The sequence below is a fragment of the Pan troglodytes genome, chromosome 11, assembly GCF_028858775.2.
Source record: "Pan troglodytes isolate AG18354 chromosome 11, NHGRI_mPanTro3-v2.0_pri, whole genome shotgun sequence".
In the NCBI taxonomy this organism is placed as follows: Eukaryota; Metazoa; Chordata; class Mammalia; order Primates; family Hominidae; genus Pan; species Pan troglodytes.
Genome location: NC_072409.2, coordinates 93,903,495 through 93,924,689, shown reverse-complemented (window position 1 = coordinate 93,924,689; position 21,195 = coordinate 93,903,495). Strand labels below are relative to the sequence as shown.

Sequence of the window (21,195 nt, the reverse complement as noted above, 5' to 3'; positions counted from 1 at the left end):
CCCGCCCCCCACCTTCACCCCCACCCCCACCCCACCCCCACTCCCACCCGGACCTCCAAGATCTCGGAACGGCTCTGAGCCCTGCGCACGCGGGAAGGGCTGCCGGAGGCGCCCGTAGGGAGGCGCGCGCGCGGGCGGCTCAGGGCCCGCGTTCCTCTCCCTCCCGCCTACCGCCACTTTCCCGCCCTGTGTGCGCCCCCACCCCCACCACCATCTTCCCACCCTCAGCGCGGGCGCCCCGCGGTGACGGCCCAGGGGCCGGACGCCTGGAACGCAACTCCAGGCAGCTCGCCCCCTAGCTACATCCGTCACCTGACACGGCCCTACCAGGAACAGCCGCGCTCCCGCGGATTCTGGTGCTGCTCGCGTCCCCGCTCCCCTATTCCCCTTATTTTATTCCTGGCTCCCCTCTTCGAAAGTCTTCCATTCTTCAAACTAGATTATTTAAAAATGAAAAAGGAAGAAAGGAAAGCGAGGTCATCTCATTGCTCTATCCGCCAATCAGGAGGCTGAATGTCAGTTTTGAACTAAAAGCCGCTCCGCTCCTCTTCTAGATTTGGAAAACAAGCGAAATTAAACTAAACCGCTGCACGCCTCTGACGCGACATCTGGACACGGCGCGGCGCTGGCGCTGCCGGAGCTGTCGGCCCGGCCTGGCGCCGGACTAGGTAGGTGGAGTCGCACCCGGGGGTCCCAGCTGGGTCCGGGCGCCCATTCCCCTCCCAGCTGCCCGCGTCGCCGAGGGCGCCTGGCTGGGACAAGCACCGAGTCCTTTGTGTCTAGCCCATTTTTATTTTCGGTTTTAACCTTCACGACAGCCGCGGAGCATCTGAGCGCTTCTTCCTCTTTCCTCTTCCCCCCGCGCTCCCCTCCCCCGCGGGCCGCTCCCCTCCTGTCGCCGCGTCCTCGCGTAGAATGGTTGTCTTGGCGACCGTTGGCCGCTGCCGCCTCCACGCTCTGCCCCGCGCCCAGACACCCCGACACCCCTTGATCCCGCCGCCTGACTCCTCGGCGTACGTTCTCTCTCCGGTCTCCCCCTCCATGTCCCCTCCTCCCCTTTTCTTCCACATCACCGATCCTTTCTGGACTCTCTCCCTTCCTCCTTTCCAGCTGGGAGACAGGAACAGCGGTCCTGTTTGGGAACAGTAAAAGCAGGGCAAGGAAAGGAAGGAGCGGCAGAAAGGAGGGGTGAGTCGAGGACACAGGGGCAGCCCGAGAATGCGGAGGAGCCGGGTCCTGAGCGCGGTCTAAGCGAGGCTCGGCTCTCGTCCAGGAACTCGGACGCGGGCTCGCCGGCTCTCCGCGCGCGGGAAGTCGAGCCCAGCACGCCGCCTTCAGGCCGGCGCGCTGACCCGGTGCCCCGACCCGGAGCCTGCGGTCTGCCTGGATCTGTCCTAAACCTCGCGGGCTGGACCCGCGGCCTGAGTGGCTGGGTGTGTGCCAGAGGATACGGGACTAGGCCCAGCTCCGGGAACCTGGAAATGTGGCCCGCTTCTCAGTGGCTTCCTGTTCATGCGCTTGGGCCTAGTGGCCTAGTTGAAGAAGTGGAACCACAGCGTGAGCCGACAGGGCCTTACAGATCAGACGTCAAGCCCCCCAGACCTTACAGGGGAGGAAAGTGAGGCCTGCACTGGCCGAGCCACCCACTTAAGGCGGTGCGGTAGCCTAGAGGAGCGGCCGACTTCTCTTTCCCCATCCCCCGCCCCGTCACTTGACGTTGCTGCTGGACCTCGGTACAAACCCAAGACAAAACGGGGCCCTTTGGAAAAAGTGAGATTTAGCGATCGCTCTTACGTAGCCACTCTAAATATCTATCTAGATATTTACAAATGCACCTCCCCGGTAGGTAGAGTTCACTCAGAATTTACCCAACAGCGTGCTTTGTGCTGGGGCCACATGCCACCTGTCTGTCTAGTATGGCTGCTCTTTCTCCCTCTTCGCAAATCTAGCTCTTTTTCCTTCAGGTCTCTTCTGAAGTAGGTAGCCCTTCCTCAGAAATGCTTCCCTTTTCAGGCACCCTGATACCACCGTGATTTTTTTCTTTATAGCACTTAGGACGAAGAGATTATTTTATTTATGTATTTGTTTACTTGTTTGTTGTGTAGAATGTCAGCTCTATGGGAACCAGATCCTTTTATGAGTCTTCCTGTGCACCTATGCCACGCCCCCAGCATTCCCCTCGTACCACCACCTTCACCCGGCCTCCGCCTCTGTAGGGGGGCATTAGGTTTTCTGTCCCACAGAGGAAGGGCGCTTTAGAAAGGGTTAGTTCATCCTGGAAGAAAAACGATGTCGGATGCCAGCATAGTGTCATTTAAAGATACTGGAGGAATGGAGTGGGAGCGGTGAGGGTTTCTTGGGCCTAGACAATGTAACTAGTTGTTGCAATAAAGCCTGGTGGGGAAAGGAGAAAAGGCACTTATTAAACATCTTTTGAAGTCGCTATCTATATCAGTCAGTTCTCCAGGGAAACAGAACCAATTGTGTGTGTGTGTGTGCGTGCCAGTACCACACATATGTATATGTATATACACACCGTCATGGGGTTGCTTAACAACAGGGATACATTCTCAGACATGTATCTTTAGGCGATTTCATTGTTGTGCAAACATCATATACAAATCTAGATGGTATAGTCTATTATACATCTAGGCTGTATGGTATGGGCTATTGCTCCTAGGCTGCAAACCTTTACAACATGTTACTATACTGAATACTGTAGATAATTGTAACAAAATGTAGTTTTATATCTTAACATATCTAAACATAGAAAAGGTAGTATGTTGTGCTACAACTTTAGGATAGCTATGACATCACTAGGGGATAGGAATTTTTCACATCCATTATAATCTTATGGGACACCACCAATATGTGACTGTGGTTGACTGAAGCATCGTTATCCAGCACATGACTGTGTGTGTGTATACAATTTTATATATACATACATTATATGTCTACACACACATATGTGGGGGAGAGAAAGAGAGGGAGGGAGAGAGAAAGAGAAAGAGAGAGAAAATACTTATTTGAAGGAATTGTCTTAGAAAATGGTGGGGGTTGACAAATTGGAGACCCAGGGAAGAGTTGTTGCAAGACTTGAATCCAAAGGCAATCTGGAAGCAGAATTTCTTCTTCCTTGAGGGACCTCAGTCATTTCTCTTAAGCTCTTCAACTGCTTGGATGAGGACCACCCATATTATTGAGGATAATCTGCTTTTTCAAGTCTACTGACTTAAATGTTAATCACATCTAAAAAATACCTCCACAGCAATATTTAGACTAGTGTTTGACTCAAACACTGGGTACCACAGCCTAGCCAAGGTGACATACCAAATTAACCGTCACATTATCCCATCATGCCTGAGGGGTTCTCTGACCCTCAGTTTTCTGAGGATCAAATTTAAATTGAGGGATCTATCTTTATTTATTGGACCATATAGCTGAAAGTATAATCATTTTCTCTCCACAGGAACTAGACCTAGGGATAAGGGTAATTGCTTATTTCAGAGGAATGCCATCTGAATAAAAGGATAATTATATAGTAAGCTCTCTGTTCAAAATATGTAAATATTAAAATTTGAACATCTAAATTCCATCTTGGTTTCCCCCACTGCCGCTGCCCAATACCTGTTCTCTTTCAGTTGCAGTATGCAGGGGAATTCTAAGTTTAATATTAGTCTCAGCAAAATACAATGGTGAAGATGACTCTCTCTAGCATAACAATGGGTATGTGGTATTCCAAATACTTTTGGAATGCGGAGTGACTTTTGGCTATGTGCTCTCCAAAAAATTAATAACGAAGAACTGAGCATGTAATTTCACTTATATTACTTATTTTATCCTCACAGTGGCCTTTCAAAATTGGGATTATTACTCCTGTTTTACAGGTGGAAAGAATGAGGCCTAGAAAGGCTCAAATCTTGAACACTTCATGGCCAGCAAGAGCCAGGGCTGGAATCATCAGGCAGGCCTTTGGGTTACAAGCCTTGTGCCTTTTCTGTTGTCCCAAAGGCCAGGGTCAATAGGGAGTAAGTTATCTGTGGGTCACTTATGCAGACAGAATCACTGAATATTGGAAGTTTTTGGGGTTCTCTTCCACTGGCCTAAAAACCTGAGTTAATTGAGTTTTTTTAAATAGGGGTGAATAATTTTCTGTTTTAGATCAGCAAATTCATTCCATAGGCAGGGATAGGAGAGAAAAATCTTACTGAATATCCCTTGTCTTGTTCTCCTCCTCCCCCAACTTAATGTCCTATGACACTAGCTTTATCCCTTAGGTAACTCTTGATTATCCAAATTTCATGAGAAACTTTCCTAACATTGCACATGCTCAAACTCAAAACCCCAAAGTCATAAGAAAAAAGATAACATAAGCAAGAATAAAAAACAATTATTTGATCATATATGTCAAAAGATTAATTACTAGACTATATAAATAAATACATAATCCAGTAAAACAACAATCCAATAAAAAAGGCAAAGGATATAATAGTTTATAGTAGAATATGTGCAAATAGTAAAAAATAAAAAGATAATCTTACTCATTAATAAACAAATGTAAACAGAAACAATGTCATATAACCACAAGTGTGGCAAAAAGAAAAAAGACTACTTTGACAAAGTTGTCAGGAAACAATCACTCTTACTATTACAACTTGGTGTAATTGTTTTGAAAGGCAGCATTACAATATCTAGTCAAAACTTTATGAGAATATATGTACCCTTTGACTCAGCTATTCCACTATTTTAAGTATGTAAAGACACACACAAATAATGTATGGAAATATATATACACATATATACTATATAGTATATATAGTTCATATGTATGTTATATGTTTGTGTATATATCTATATACTTATATACACCCTTTGACTCAGCAATTCTATTCCTATAACTCATGTATGGAACATATATAATACATATCTTTATATACACATATGTACACACATATCTGTAAGTATGGGAAGATGTACACACATGTACACATATATATATACATACATATGTATATATGTATTTTATGTATGGATACATATGTATATATGGATAGATTTTACACCCACAGACACATTTAGATATGTAACTTCAGCTAAAGCAATTCACTCCTATATAAATTGCTACAGATAACTTGTATAAGTATGCAGAAATGTTTCTTTATAGCAGTGTGTATTAGCAAACAAAGTGCAAGAAAGAGAAAAACGATTGACATGCTTGTGAGGAGACTGTTTTTTTGTTGTTGTTGTTGTTAGGGCTCATTCATAAAATATAAAACTGTGCAGCCATAAACAATAATGAAGTACATCTATATGCACTGACAATGGAAGTTGTCAAAGATCTATTGCTAATTAAAGAAAGCAAGTGACAGAATAGTATGATCCCATTCATGTTTTCCAAATATGCATGCTGGGGGAGAGATGTTTGCAATTATATGTACTTATATTTCTGGAAGGATAATTAAATATTTGTAATAGTGGTTACCTTTGGGTAGTAAGAATGAGGGTGGGAAAAATTTCAGATTTTTGCTTACTACTTTTTGCTTTCTGGACTGTTTGAAAGTTTACCATGAGCAAGAATTATTAAATAACAACCACAGGAATATTGGGGCTCAAACCTAGAGATTCTAATTTTGTAGACCTGGAGCTGATCAACAAGTCTAAATGTTAAAACATCCTCACGGGTGATTCTGACATGGAGCCAGGATTGAGAAACAATTTTCTGAAATGGAAGGGGTTTTAAACTTGTTGCCCTCAAATGACTACTGAGGCAAACACCATTCTTATAGACATAAGACATACTTGGGAGCAAATGTATAATAAAGTGGTATGCTTCCCTAGAAAGGGGACGACCTTAAATCTTTCTGTTTATGGTGGTATTTAAACATATTAAAAACTACTCATTTTGGAATAGTCTTACTGTGATAAGTCTAACTATCAAAGGCAGTCCAGAGATTAGCAAATAATAGAGGATGATAAAATGTTTTTCAGAAAATATTATAGGTGGCACTTTGGCAGGAGATTCTGAGAATGGTGAGAGGGTACCTCTGTGCCCTAGGAAAGGTGATAGAGCTTAGAAACTCAGAACTCAGATGGAATGAGGAGCCATGCCATATACATCTTTCCAACAGTCACCCTCTAGAAGAAAACTCTGTGTTGACAATAATCTGCTGACTTGTCTGTGGGTTTGTGAACAGAATAAACTGTTTCTTCTTTTATGTTTGTGTATTATTGCTTATAAATATATTCTAAAATATATAATAACAAACAATAACAGTACTTGCAGCTTAATTAAAGAAAAAATGCAAGTATCTTATTTATACTAAGAGAAGAGAGAAACCCGAAGAGCAATGGATTATCCTTACATATTTGGTTTGGGATTACATTGAGAGCTACCTAAATACCAGACACTCATTCTTGGTCCTGACTCCTACTCTGTTATCCATAGCTCAGTACCTAGTATCTGGCGCAGAAAGAAGTGGAATGGAATTATCAGGGAGACCCAGTTTTTAGCCAAGACTAAAAGGTTTTAGCCAAGGGGATGGAAGAATTTGTGCATAGATAGACGGCAGATGGGAATTCATTTAAAATGGAATGGAGACCCAGAGGTCACATAAGACAGGGTTCAGAGGAAGTAGCCCCAACAACATCATAATAGAGAACATTGATAATGAGAGGATAGATAGATTATGCATTTGGGGAGGAGGCCAAATATGAGAAATAAGACATGGTTTACTTACTGTAATTGGTCTTAAAGTTTTGAGTGGAACTCTGTTGTAAAATATTTTCTGTGCCAGAGCTGACTCCATATATCTACTGGAAGTCTAATGCCAGGGGCTTCTGAGTGTGAAGTGGATTAATAGGTGTTTGGGGTCCTTTGTAAACTTCTAGTGTAATGTGAATAGCTGTGAGGTAGTCAGTGTGTCATCTTAATACATTGTTCTTAGTTCTTTTTCCAGCAAACTCTTTGTTTTACATTTAGTTCACACCACAAATTAGTAAGTCAGGCTTGGTGCTTTTTGACCCATACATTAATTTTCATTACTGTGCTTAATGTACAATCCATGCCAATTACATATTATTAGTGGCACTAGTATTTGTTCATATTTTCTTTTATTATGTAATTAATAGGGCCTATATGTGAAAGTTACTGTGTTTCTGTAAAATGAAGTATTCTTTTTCCTTATGCAAGGAATGACATAAAAATCTTCTGAGTAGGGAATTTAAGAGGCAAGAAAGGAGTAATTTCATTTGGATAGCTGAAATTGAGAAACGTTTTATAGAAACTTTTCAGGTATGAAGGATAGTAGTAGAGATGTTACATGAGTTAGCACTCATATATTGAATTAGTTAAGGAACCAATGTGGGAATCTAGGTCTTCTATCTTCCAGTCAAGTCCTTGTTTCACTTTTCTTCATTCCCTCTTTCTTTCCTGTCGTTATAAGTAGAATAGGAAGATATTGAAAGTATTGAGGCTCAACTGTTGTTGCCCCTTTAAGTAATTTCTAAAATTAAAATTGTCTTATTTTCATATATGTGTGATTGTGCATCTAGGTATCTCTTTGTAGCTTAGCAATTGAACACTGTGAACTACACCAACCTAAGCATTATTCTCCAAGTTTTCATCAAATAACTAGACAGTTTCTGTTAATACTGAAAATCTAGTAAACGTGTCAGAATTTGGTTATGATTAGTTGCTGACATAAAACATGAGGGCAGACCTCACTGTACTTTAGAAGATACTGGCTTTCACATTTGCCCCAGTAGGTAGTTCACATGAGTGCTTCTTCAGATAATGTCTCTAAGTTTTGCATATCATTAGTTCTACTTGCTCCACTTTTGATAGAGTGGCAATGTATTGAACATTGTAAAAATTATGCTCTATGATTTAAAAAATCCATCTCTGGTAAAGCATAAAAAGAAAATGAGTATATGTTTTACTGTTTAAAATAATTGAGGGGTAATTATAGAATCAGCAAAAAGAAAAAAAACCCTACTGACTATTACATATCAATGCACACAGTGTGTTAATATTTTCAAAAAAGGGAGGGCAATCTCAGTGTAAGTGTAAATGAAATTAGTTTTTGTATATATTTGCTGAAGGTCAGTTACCTAGCTTCACATGATAAATTATTTGGTGCTGGTCACAATATTGTGCTTGCCATATTAGGGAAATAAAATATCATGAAAGTATTCCTAAGTATACATTTTCCCAGAGGCGTCTGGGGTTTTATCAGTCTCGAGCTCTCCTCTTGAAACTGTTTCATTCCTTAGTTATGAAATTACTAATTTTAACCATTTAAGGCATAGGAAATTTTACATAGATTTTGCTTTAACAGCAAAACACCCTTTAAAAAATTCATCCACTTAGGTGAAAAATAAAAGATAAAAATGAAGCCAAATGAATGTTATTAAATTTATAAATTTATTTAACTTTCCAGATCTTCTTGGAATAAATGTCAGGTAGTAGAATTTGCACAAACCTTGGTAATGTCTTAGGTTTAGATACGAACTTAACAGGTATATTTAATTTTCTGTATTCCATAGTGGAGCCAGAAGCAGGACTCATGAAAATAGTAACTATATGTTTTGCATGTATCCTTCAAAGTGAAATCCTTAACAAATTTTACAGTATATATTAGGCTGCTGATGAAACAGCTAAACCTGTCTGCCAGGTGGCTTCAAAAATGGAATTAATTTTTACATGGCATTGATAAGTTACTATTTCAATACAACCAGGTGGTAATTGATACCCAATAATGTTTGAGGTTTGCTTTAAATAAAAAAAACTAACAAAACAAACAAAAAAAAACAGTGTAATATAGTACTGTGGGATCCACAATAACATTTTCTTTAGTTTCCCTTAATATCAAGTTGTCATTAGGAAAGATTCCACAAGTTATTTAAACCAGAAATGAAGTAACATGTTTCATATCTATTTCAAGGGATAATTTTTCATGACCCAGTATAATGCAACTAGCAAATTTAAACATCTTGGAATTTAAGATATAGAGGTCAAATTAAGGGATTTTATAAACCAAATAGGAGATTTTAAAGTATCAACTGACTTCTTTTATATAGAATGTTTTCTAATAATTGTAAAATACTGTAACTTTAAAAATATTATTCTTGTAGCCTCTAATGATTGAGTGCTTAAGTGATAACTAGAAATATATTTTCTGTCCCTGTGCTTCAGTTTGAAAATGGAGGTTCCATTATCTTTGTTCCAGAAATTTGGGTTTTTATAGGTGTGTTGGGGGGGGTTATTCTCCATATTGTTGACATTTTAAAATAGTTTTCAAACAAACCGTTTATATTTACTAGAAGTTAGAGAAAGAAAAGCCACCTTAGGAGCTTACAAGGGAGATCATTGTGTATTTCTGCTTTTTTTTTTTAAAAAAGTTATCTTCATGTGTATCATTCATGATTTTGGAGGACAAGCTGGTGCAATGGGAAGAAAAGCAAGACAACCATAATCAGCTGTGGAACTAGATGCACTTCTTTGTGCATCCATGGAATGAATATCTTGTAACCTTTGGCAAGTTACTTGATATTTCTTTGCCTCATTGTCCTCATCTGGGAAACAATACCTATCTCTCAGGTTTAAATATTAAATTAACAAATATATTTTAATGCATACCTGGTACAGATTATGTGTCAATAAACATATCCTTTCCCCAATAACATATGCTCTGATTCTCAACTAACTTTCCCCAGTAATATGTTCATTTTGGGAATAGGAATTGGTAGAGAAGTAAAGATTTGTGTATTCAACTCAAATGTACTCCTTCTTATAAGTCTCCACTCTCAAATTACTTGTTTCTGTTCCTTTTTTCTCTTTTAAATGTGTATCTGGTAGAATGAGCATTTAGAAGCATAATACATGTATACATTTTGTGTTTAATTTTCTATGGCATAAGTAAGCAGTTTTTATGAATTGCTGGTATTGCTTATGAGCAATTATTACAAACATTGAGAGAAGGGAACCCCTGTGAACCTTTAACATTTCTCAGGAGTTAGTGGTAAATCCATGAACATGTATTTTTAAACCAAATTACCCACCTCTTGGAGTTCAATCTCTGTTAATTCTTTATTAAAGTAGTGAAGTATCAGTTGTTCCAATGATATAATGATCAAGCAATCCTGGAAATTAAATCCCAAAGCAGTGCACCTTTAGTTTGTTCAGTGATAGTAGGACATCCCACGAGCCATCATATATTTTCAAGTTTTTATACTCAATCTATTTTTTCAGCAATCTTTTGGGAACTATCCCAAGATAATTTACTGCATAAGTGCATCTATCTTCTAAAAAACATTTGGAATATTTCTTAGTCTGACCTCTGCACCCTGAGACACTCTATAAAGGAAACAATCAGAAAAATTTAACAAAGAAATAAATAGGTTAAGAAGAAAGCAATCTAGGCGTTTGCACTGAGTTTGCAACAGTGCCATTGCTACATTTAAGAGCTGTAGTTCTTCCTCACATTTTAACTGAGAGCCACTAGTTATGTTACTTAAAATCTCCCCATTAAATAAGACAGTTGCTGAACAACTAAAAAGTACAAAATATCACAAAATCAAAAAGTAGCAAGTCATAAGGGGATTTCCGCATCCTAGCATGTGTATGTATGTGTGTGTGTGTGTATGAATGAAAGAAAACGTTACAGTTAACCGTTACAATTGCTCTCTCTCCACTCCACCACCTCATCCTGTGTAGTCTGCCTGCGGAACCCGCGGGAATCTCTCCTCAGTGTAGTAAGAGCAAAGGCCAGCACCCTGTGCAAAGGTGCTCTGCAGCGTCGTGATCCAGGGATTTTAGCATCTGTCGTCGCTTGCACATCCTCTCTTACCCCTCTGCTATCTGGTGGAGTTGGGCGAGGGTCTCCAGGGCTTCCAGAGAGTGTCGTTTCCGCATGTGACTTGCCATGCGCTCAAACTAAAGCGCCGCCGGGGACTTACTGAAGCCCACCTCGGCCCTCGTCCACTTTGTCCTCAGTCTTCAGGTTTTCCTTTCTGCCGCTAGGGCCTAAGTTGTGGGTTCACCATAACTCCTCAGCAGACATTGGAGTGAACGCATCGACTGCCGTCACCCAAGTGCTAATCACTGCCTTCTCCCACTCAGCGCTGGAGTGGGAGATTCATCCATCGGAATATTCGTAGCCACCAGGTCCAGTCAAGTATTTCATATGCACTTTCCCTCAGAAAACCCTGAAAAGCAAACGACCCCTGGAATGTCACACACTCCTAAATATCCCTGGAAATCCGCTTCTCTGTGTTTCGCTTCATGGTGAGTGTCGAGGGCCAGATAAGACAAAGAAAAAAATGTATGGAAGGTTATTCCCGGTCGGCTCCTCCTTCCTGTGAGTCTCAGACAGGCTTGCAGGCTTACAGGCTTTCCGCCGCTCCCCGTTGGCAGCCTTCATCGAATTAGGTGGGTGGGGGTGGGAAATTGGGTAAGAAAATAAAGTCGTTGTGGGCGGCTGGGGAACCTGGCGTCAGTCCCCCGTGGCTGTGCGCAGGTACCCTGCAACGTCGCGGTGGCCCCGCTCCTCGGCCAAGTCAACGGGCAGACGACCCCAGGCATCGCGCACGTCCAGCCGCGCCCCGGCCCGGTGCAGCACCACCAGCGTGTCCAGGAAGCCCTCCCGGGCAGCATCATGCACCGGTCGGGTGAGAGTGGCGGGGTCTGCGCAGTTGGGCTCCGCGCCGTGGAGCAGCAGCAGCTCCGCCACGCGGGCGCTGCCCATCATCATGACCTGCCAGAGAGAGCAGAGTGGTCAGAGCCAGGGTGGGGGCAGGTATGGGAGATGCCGGCCGGGGCAAGGCAGGTGGAGCCATTTAAAGAAACACCTAATTGTAAAGTTTTCACCCAGTGCAGAGGTGTTCAGGTCTCTGATGTCTGGTGTTTCTTCATTTGCTGATGCAATCCGCTTTCCCACCCCACCTTCAGGTTATACTCTACTCAGTACAAATTAAATGCCATTTTATTCTCTAAACGTGCAGAGACAAGAAAGTTGATGGTAAAGTGATGATCATCATTATGGAAAAACAAATCTTGATTTCCATTGGAACATGGGAATCTATTTTGTTAAATGATTTATGGGCAGAGTTAAATTTATTCGGCTTTTAAAGTTTTAAATTATTTGCCTTGCTGACCCCTCCTCCATAATCCAGGTCTACAAATATTTATTAGGTAGTCAACTACTGTTTGTTAGAAGTTGGGAGTAATGGTTTAGGGGAGAAAATAAACAACTAAGTTTTCTTCTTTTTTTTTTTTTTAATTTATTTAGTTCTCATAGCAAATCCCGTGCGGAAGGCTTTTGTTTGTCATGTGTCTGAGCTCATAACTGGCTTGTAGTGTGATAATTTGAGCCAAAGTTGGAGATTAGAAGGGAAAAGTAAATTAAATCATGCAAAATCTTATAAAATTATAATAAATGATTTTTCCTTAACAGTTCATCATTTTAAATTTAGACTATAATATTTTTAATGTAACATAAAACTAACTATATTTGTATACTACAGGATTTTATAATAGCTAAGATTTTAAAATGTTAAACAGTAAATATTTTGCTATATAAAAAGAGCTTGGGCCAGGCCCAGTGGCTTATGCCTGTAATCCCAGCACTTTGGGAGGCCATAGCAGGCAGATCACCTGAGGTCAGGAGTTCGAGACCAGCCTGGCCAACATGGTGAAATCCCGTCTCTACTACAAAAAATAAAAAATTAGCTGGGCATGGTGGGGCGTGCCTGTAGTCCCAGCAACTCAGGAGGCTGAGGCAGGAGAATCGCTTGCATCCTGGAAGAGGTTGCAGTGAGCTGAGATTGTGCCACTGCACTCCAGCCTGTCCGACAGAGTGAGGCCTCATCTCAAAAAAATTAAATAAATAAATAAATAAATAGAGCTTGGATGTTAGCAGTCAATCAGGATGATGCATAACTTAGAAAAAATGATGTTTTGCAGGAGTAATCCTGTAGCAGCCATTTGTGTACATGAACATTATGAAAACATTTGCTGTCATATTTAAAGTCAATTATAAGACAATTTTTGGTAACTAAATGTCTCAAATCGAGTTGTTATGGGTTTATGCACTTTAAAATATACCATTTAACTGAAAGGCAGTATACTTCTCATGTTTGTTGGCTTGTTTCATTAATATTAGAAATGTTCATTTCATCTCTTAAAAACCGTGATAAGTTATATCTACTAGTGATGTAAGGATATTTTACATAGAAAAAAAGGGGAAAATAGCTGCTGTTAGTATTTCAGAAAATGGTGAATTACATATATAACTTGTTTTTATAATTATTAATAAAATTTTAAGTTTTTAAGACGCACTTTACAATATTTTTGCTCCTTTAAAAATCCCTCATTTGTTATACCATTATTCTAAGAATTCAAAAGAAATGAACACTTCTTTAAAATCTATACTATTAACAAGATCCCTTAATATTAGCTTAGTTTTAGAGGGTGATAGTGAGGTGAGTACTGAATATGACCACTAGCCAACGGTAAAGTACAAAAGAGTTGTCCTAGATTGTAAAAGAAATAAAAAATATCAGTATTAATTAAAGCAGGATTCGTACTTAAACATTGAATAAGTGTATTTTAACAATGAAGATAAAGATGCATTATTTATGAAGATCCTTTGCCATTCAAAAAGGACCTAACAGTTGCTGCAGGAATATTTTTGTAATCTGGGCACTGAGTATGATAATTAAAGAATGAGAAACCTATAGAACTATATATTTTTTCTCTTATGCATCACTCATAAGACACTGCTAACATAAAAGGAACTAAGTACTGTGGTTGAGGAATCCCGTCTCATTCTCAATTAACCTCTATGAGAAAACAATACAACAGATTTCATATAGTAGCTTAGAAGTTTACATTGATTTTTTCCATGTACTATGATTTTGTAGAATTCCTTAAATCCAATCTAGAATGTGTAACTTATAGTTTACTTATCTTTATCGTTGAAAGCAGACAGACAAGATAATCTTCTTCCCTAAAAAAGCTTTCCTTTTCTCCTTTTCTCCCCAATTCAGTCTATTCCTTGCATCTCTGATCATGAGATGGCAGAACAAAAACCACTAAAAAAAGCTTAAACAGTGGGTTTTTCAATGTCTCTCTTTAGGATTTTTGCTGGGTAAAAGCCTGTTTTACGCGTGGAATGCACACCTCCGGCCAACGGAGACTCCTGTACAAATCTACATCGGCGATCTAGGTTCCAGCCCCGATCCGCCGAGGCCGCGCCCCGCGTTCGCGCGCCCCCTGCCGGCGAGGCCCTGGGGCCCCAGCTACCTGGATCGCGCGCCTCCCGAAGCGGTTGACTCCGTTGGGATCCGCGCCGGCTTCCAGGAGCTGTCGCACCTTCTCCACTAGTCCCCGCGCCGCGGCGCTGGCCAGACCCTCATCGCTGCCGCCCCCACTGGGCATGCCCTTGTTCTCCTCGCGCATTCCGCAGCCCCCAGACGCGCAGCGGCCCGGATAATCCACCGTTGGCCGTAAACTTAACGACACTCTTCCCTTCTTTCCCACGCTGCTCCGGCGCACTCTCTCCTTCCTAGGAGAGCTGGGCTCAGATTCATTACCCTCCCGTCGTCCTTCTGCGGCTTGGGGCCCCGTGCAGTGGCCGAGCGGCCGGTCGTTAGCTCCGGGCTTTTCCTGGCGCTCAAGAACCAGCGGGCGCGCCTGGATTGCTTCTGGGAAAAAGCGCCTAGCGCGGACGCAGCCGAGCTCAAAGCCGCTCTGGCCGCAGGGTGCGGACGCGTCGCGGAGTCCTCACTGCCCCGCCTCGCTCTGGCAGAGTGGGGAGCCAGCCGGCAAAGAATTCCGTTTTCAGCTGGGCCAAGGGGCCGGCGTCTCCCCACCCCCTTAGGCTCCGCCCCCTGTCCGCTGTGATCGCCGGGAGGCCAGGCCCGGGCCGACGCGTCACGAGGGCGGGGAAGCCTGCCCAAAGATGCTAGGACGCATGCGCCAGAGACTGGGCCAGGGAGCCGCCAGGAATGCTGGCTGCACTGCTCGCTGGATGTCCAGTAAAGCCAAGGCTAATATTTTGGGAATGTTCACCACTGCCCTCAGCTCCTAATCCCCAGTAGGCGGAGCAGAGGATTTCTGTTCCTTCAGCCAGCCAGTTGGTTTCACTGTGGAGACGTTGGTGGCTCCCTTGTGACCGAGAGAAAGGCATTCAAAATAACTCCGTCTTTCTTAAGATGTCTGAAAGCGACAGCTCTGCACCTGTCATACAAGTTAAATTCATCCCCAGGCAGTACTTGGGCTTCACAAGTTTCATAACTTGTATCAAACTTAGCAATTTTCTCTTGGATGTGTCTTTCTGTTTGAATTAGTCAACCATAAAAATAGAGAAAAATCCCGAGAATCATGTTTTGCGTGTGCTTTTTAATTCTTTCCATTTTTGCATTATGGATACAACCCTTAAAAGAGAAAAAAACTAGTTCGAGATTGAGAGTGGCAACCTGGCACACATAAGACAAAAAAAATTATACTTTAAGAATCTGAGATCCCAGTTTCATCATATTTGTACAGTAAATCTTTGTTTGCACTCTTACCTATTTAAACCCACTTTGTCAGGTATCTTATTTTTATTTATCATGAGTAATAAAGGAAATTTATGCAGTAATAATGAAACATCATAAGAGAGGGGTGTGGTGCTGGGCTTGTCATTAAACAGGCTGAACCTGTCATTAAATTCTGTTCTGAAGATTTAAATGCCAAGTGCTTTTTTTTCCCTTCCTAATCTTCCTAGGTGAGTTTGAATCAACATTTATTACTTAAAATATTTAAAACATTTCAGCGGATGCTACATTGGATAGGAAGAGAACCGCAAGTTATGGATTTGTTGCCTAAAAACTTTGGTGAGGAAATGCATAAGTGGACCTCTCCTAAAAGTGAACAATTTTTGTTTACAGAATCATTTTGGTTCGGAGTGCTGAGGAAGACAAAGTCTTAACAGGAGGGCAATTGCTTGTGTATTGCAAAATGAGAGTCTTCACATGTTTTTTTTAGGATACCTTAGCTCTGACTCCTCATCCCCCAAATCCCTGTAGAATTAAAAAAAGCTCTTTCTTTTAAAGGCAGTGGAAGTGCCACCACCATGGAAGTGGTGGTTAGGGCTGAAAATCTACTGACAGAGCCTCAACAGAGCTGAAATCCACCTGGACAGGGAAGGGAACCGGGTAGCATTAATAACAATTTCTTTTTCTTTCCCATCCAACCCCCATTTCCTAGTCTTCAGTTTCTTAATTTCTCTACCTTTTACTCTTATGCTCTTGCTTTGACCTTTGAGTTTCTCTGAAACTTATCAGAAAAGTTAGGACAAGATAGTCTGACCCAATTCCTGAGCCATTTTCTGAGGTAGTAAATATGTCAGAAAAATGAAAGCTGTTTGGAGTTGATAAGGAAATGGAAGATAATGTTTTTCTCTGAGGGGGACATAAAGAATGGTGATAGGGAAAGAACCAATGACTAAGTAGAATGACTGAGAATCTTGCACGAGGCAGATGTGTGAGCTTCGCGAAGCAAGTTGACTGAATGAAAAACAACTTTGGGTAGGGAAAATGTTGCCGGGGGCATTCGCGCTTACTAGCACCACGGACAGCGCTTTGCTTATACTCAGGCCTGGGTGGTCCTAACCAGCTCCAGACAGAATTCTAAAGCTTCACACTTGATCTTCCAAAGCCCCTTTTCTCCCGTCAAATAGAAAGGACATTATGGAAGCTCAATGAATTTCTTTGAAAAACCAACCTGCTCAACCTGGTTTTCAAATATGATTGGATTTTATCTAATATTCTCTGTATAAAGAATATTATATAGTCTATATTTAGAAGACGAGAAGAGAAATCAAACTTATTGTGTACTCTGTACCAAGTGCTTTACAGCTGTTGTTTCATTTAATACTCATAAAACTCCTCTGTGGCATGTGTCCATATTTCAATTTTACAGACAAGCCAAAAGGATCAGAGAATTTGAGTGACTTGTATACTAGCTAATCATTGTTGGAGGTGGGTATAACTTTTGCGACTTCAGAGTCTTTTTACCCTTTATACTACATAGTGTTTTTTTTTAGCAGCTGTCATGGTAGGCTTAACTGGAAAAAAGTAATAAACTGGCTTATAATTATTTTTCAGTCTACACTGTGTTTTCCAGATGGCTCACCTCACAGCACACCCTTACCAGACTTCAAAGATGACATTTCACATGTAATACAATAGCACATTTGTCTTGGACAATAGAGTGAGATTATGAAACATTTTACCTCTCCTTGAAACCCAGCTGTCTCTAGGGTGAAACACAATCTGTTGTTAATGCTTTAAACACATTTAAAAGATGAAGTGGATGGGAACATAGTGGGCAGCTGAAACTTGGAATTGTCAGAGCCATGTCTTTTAATAAGGTGGAGAATTTATAATTGAGAAGAAAGAAAGAGAAAGTTAATGGTAAATTGGCATAGAATTTTGGAGGTCAGTAGAAGGGAATGAGTGGTATCCATTCCAATGTTGCACATAACTCAGATCACTAGTAATAATATTTTTATATTCTAGTTGGTGAAATTGTCTGTATATGACCTTGATATAGAAGTATGAATAGATCTGCCATCCTTTTTTTCTTCAGCGAGGCAGCCGAGCTGCAGACACAGAGATGCAGATCTTTGTGAAGACCCTCACGGGCAAGACCATCACCCTTGAGGTCGAGCCCAGTGACACCATTGAGAATGTCAGTGCGAAAATTCAAGACAAGGAGGGTATCCCCCCTGACAAGCAGCGTCTGATATTTGCCAGCAAACAGCTGGAGGATGGCCGCACTCTCTCAGACTACAACGTCCAGAAACAGCCCACCCCGCACCTGGTGCTGCACCTGCGAGGTGTCATTATTGAGCCTTCACTCTTCCAGCTCGCCTAGAAATACAACTGAAACAAGATGATCTGCCATAAGCGCTATGCTCTCCTGCACCCCTATGCTGTCAATTGCCGCAAGAAGAATTGTGGCCACACCAACAACCTGCGCCCCAAGAAGGTCAAATAAGGCTCTTCCTTCCTCGGAGGGCAGCCTCCTGCCCAGGCCCCGTGGCCCTGGAGCCTCAATAAAGTGTCCCTTTCATTGACTGGAAAAAAAAAAAAGTATGAATAGAACTGGTTGACTGGCCAAGAGAAACAGCGACCTAACCTTGCCCTCATTTATGCACACTTTTGCATATGATTAGGACTAAGATAGTGTTTATAAGTGAGAAGAGAAGGAAATTCATAATCACTTCTGGGGCTTTTTCAAATTTTTTATGACACACCTTCCCACCAGGAGGTTTGATTTTCTCCATTTTATGAGTTGGGTTTATTGCTCCGTGATCCACAGTATATCCACTTCTATATTCCCATGTGTTTTTCAAGATTAATTAAATGGTGGACTTGTTCATCATTTTAGTATCCGTATTAGTTTGCTAGGGCTGCCATAACAGAATACCACAGACTGAGTAGCTTAAACAACAAATATTTATTTTCTCAGAGTTTTAACTTCTCCTGAGGCCTCTCTTCTTGACTTGCACGTGGCCATCCTACTGCTGCCTCTTCACATAGTCATCCCTCTGTGCACACGTGCCCCTGGATCTCTTGTGTGTGTCCAAATTTCCTCCTCTTTTGAGGACACCAGTCAGATTGGATTAGGGCCCACCCCAATGGCCTTATTTTAACTTAGTCACTTCTTTAAGGGCTCTATTTCCAAATACGGTCAAATTGTGAGGTATTGGGCTTAGGACTTTAATATAAAAATTTAGAGGTGACAGAATTTAACCCATAACAACAGCATCTTAATTTTTACACATTTTACTTTTCATTTCTTTTTAAACTGTTATTAATAATTTATTCATTTGAATAAGGATTAAAATAAGGCTAGGATATTGAAATTGGTTGAAATTGCTACAGTCTCTTGTATCTCTCTCTCTCTTTTTTTTCTTATAAGGGACAGGTTTCATTCACCTTGTCGACCAGGCTGGAGTGCAATGCTGTGAGCAAGGGTCACTGCTGCCTCGAATTCCTGGGCTTAAGGGATGCTGCTGCCTCATCCTCCAGAGTAGCTGGGACTACAGGTGTTGGCCACCATGACTGGCTAATATTTTTGCTTTTTTGAAGAGATGAAGTCTTGCCATCTGGCCCAGGCTGGTCCCGAACTCCTGGGCTCACACAATTCTTTCACCTCGGCCTCCCAAAGTGCTGGATTGCAAGAGTGAACCACTGCACCTGACCTCTTGTTTCCTCTTATCTACAGTTTCCCCCTTTTGCCTTTTTTTTTCTTTCAATTTATCTGTTGCAGAAATTGGCTTTATCTGTAGTTTTCTAAAGCTTGGATTTTGCTGAATGCTTCTTTATAATGACACTCAACATTTTTCTTTGTCATTTGTATTTCTCATAATTTATTATTTAGGCCTAGAGTCTGTATGTGATTCAGGTTTGATATTTGGGCAAAAGTATTTAATAAGTGGGATTACGTACTTTCACCAAGAGACACATAATATGGTTGTCTCTTTCTATGATTCTAGCAGCCATGGATAATTATTTCATAGATTATTATTTTCTTGGGGATGGCAAAATGGTGATATTCTAATTTTACTATTCCTTCATTTACTAGCTGGAATGTCTTTTTAAATTATTTATTTATTTATTTATTTATTATTTGAGACAGAGTCTTGCACTGTCACCCAGGCTGGAGTGCAGTGGTGTGATCATAGCTCACTGCAACCTGCAACTCCCAGGCTCAAGTGATCCTCCCACCTCAGCTTCCCCAATAGCTAGGACTACAGGCACACATCACCTGGCTAATTTTTAAATTTTTTGTAGAGATGAGGGTCTTGCTTTTTTGCCCAGGCTGGTCTCTAACTCCTGGGCTCAGCCTCCTAAGCTCCTCCTGCTTCAGCCTCCCAAAGTGTTGGGATTACAGACATAAGCCACTGTGCCTGGCCTGGAATATTTCTATATAGAAAGTTCTCTTCATTATCTACTTCATTGCTTTCAGGTATATGTAAGAAAGACAGGATAAACCACTAGATTTTGAAATGTATTTATAAATTTTCAAAAGAATGAGTTGAGTCCTAGCATCTTTCTTTTTTTTTATTATTATTATTATACTTTAAGTTTTAGGGTACATGTGCACAATGTGCAGGTTAGTTACATATGTATACATGTGCCATGCTGGTGTGCTGCACCCATTAACTCGTCATTTAGCATTAGATATATCTCCTAATGCTATCCCTCCCCCCTCCCCCCACCCCACAACAGTCCCCAGAGTGTGATGTTCCCCTTCCTGTGTCCATGTGTTCTCATTGTTCAATTCCCATCTATGAGTGAGAACATGGCGGTGTTTGGTTTTTTGTCCTTGCGATAGTTTACTGAGAATAATGATTTCCAGTTTCATCCATGTCCCTACAAAGGACATGAACTCATCATTTTTATGACTGCATAGTATTCCGTGGTGTATATGTGCCACATTTTCTTAATCCAGTCTATCATCGTTGGACATTTGGGTTGGTTCCAAGTCTTTGCTATTGTCAATAGTGCTGCAATAAACATACGTGTGCATGTGCCTTTATAGCAGCATGACTTATAGTCCTTTGGGTATATACCCAGTAATGGGATTGCTGGGTCAAATGGTATTTCTAGTTCTAGATCCCTGAGGAATCGCCACACTGACTTCCACAATGGTTGAACTAGTTTACAGTCCCACCAACAGTGTAAAAGTGTTCCTATTTCTCCACATCCTCTCCAGCACCTGTTGTTTCCTGACTTTTTTTTTCTATTTCTAGACTCTTTATTAAGATTCATTTTCCTATGAAAAAGTCCATTCTTTAGTCAGTTCTACACTGTCTTGATTAAGGTAGCTTTATAGGAAGTTTTTAAATCAGGTAATGTAACCCCTCCAAATTCATCCTCCCTTTTCGAAATTGTTTGGTCATTCTGAATCCTTTACTTTTTAATATAAATTTAAAAATTATCTTGCCAAATAATCTTCTTTGAATTTTAATTGGGATTGTGTGGAATTTATAGATCAATTTGGGGAAGACTGTCATCTAAAAATATTGAATCTTCAATTCATTAACATGAATTTATTCCCCCATTTATGTTTGTTTATTTATTTATTTATTCATTTTTATTATTATTATACTTTAAGTTTTGGGGTACATGTGCACAATG

The 21,195-nt window shown here is 41.1% G+C and overlaps 2 protein-coding genes across 2 annotated transcripts; one reads left to right on the top strand and one right to left on the bottom strand.

Moving 5' to 3' along the window:
* The first annotated feature begins 599 nt into the window (after positions 1-599).
* Positions 600-18,150, top strand: LOC129135376 (ubiquitin-like). The gene is given in 2 exon segments (XM_063787939.1): positions 600-668; positions 17,633-18,150. A coding segment is annotated over 1 exon segment (384 nt). The 5' UTR covers positions 600-668; positions 17,633-17,659; the 3' UTR covers positions 18,044-18,150.
* On the bottom strand, positions 8,404-15,576 carry CDKN2B (cyclin dependent kinase inhibitor 2B). The gene is made up of 2 exons (XM_009456385.5): positions 14,303-15,576; positions 8,404-11,753 (listed from the first exon to the last, which is right to left on the bottom strand). Exons 1-2 carry the CDS (start codon positions 14,456-14,458, stop codon positions 11,493-11,495), a joined length of 417 nt encoding a protein of 138 aa, XP_009454660.2. The 5' UTR covers positions 14,459-15,576; the 3' UTR covers positions 8,404-11,492.
* Positions 18,151-21,195: the final 3,045 nt, after the last annotated feature.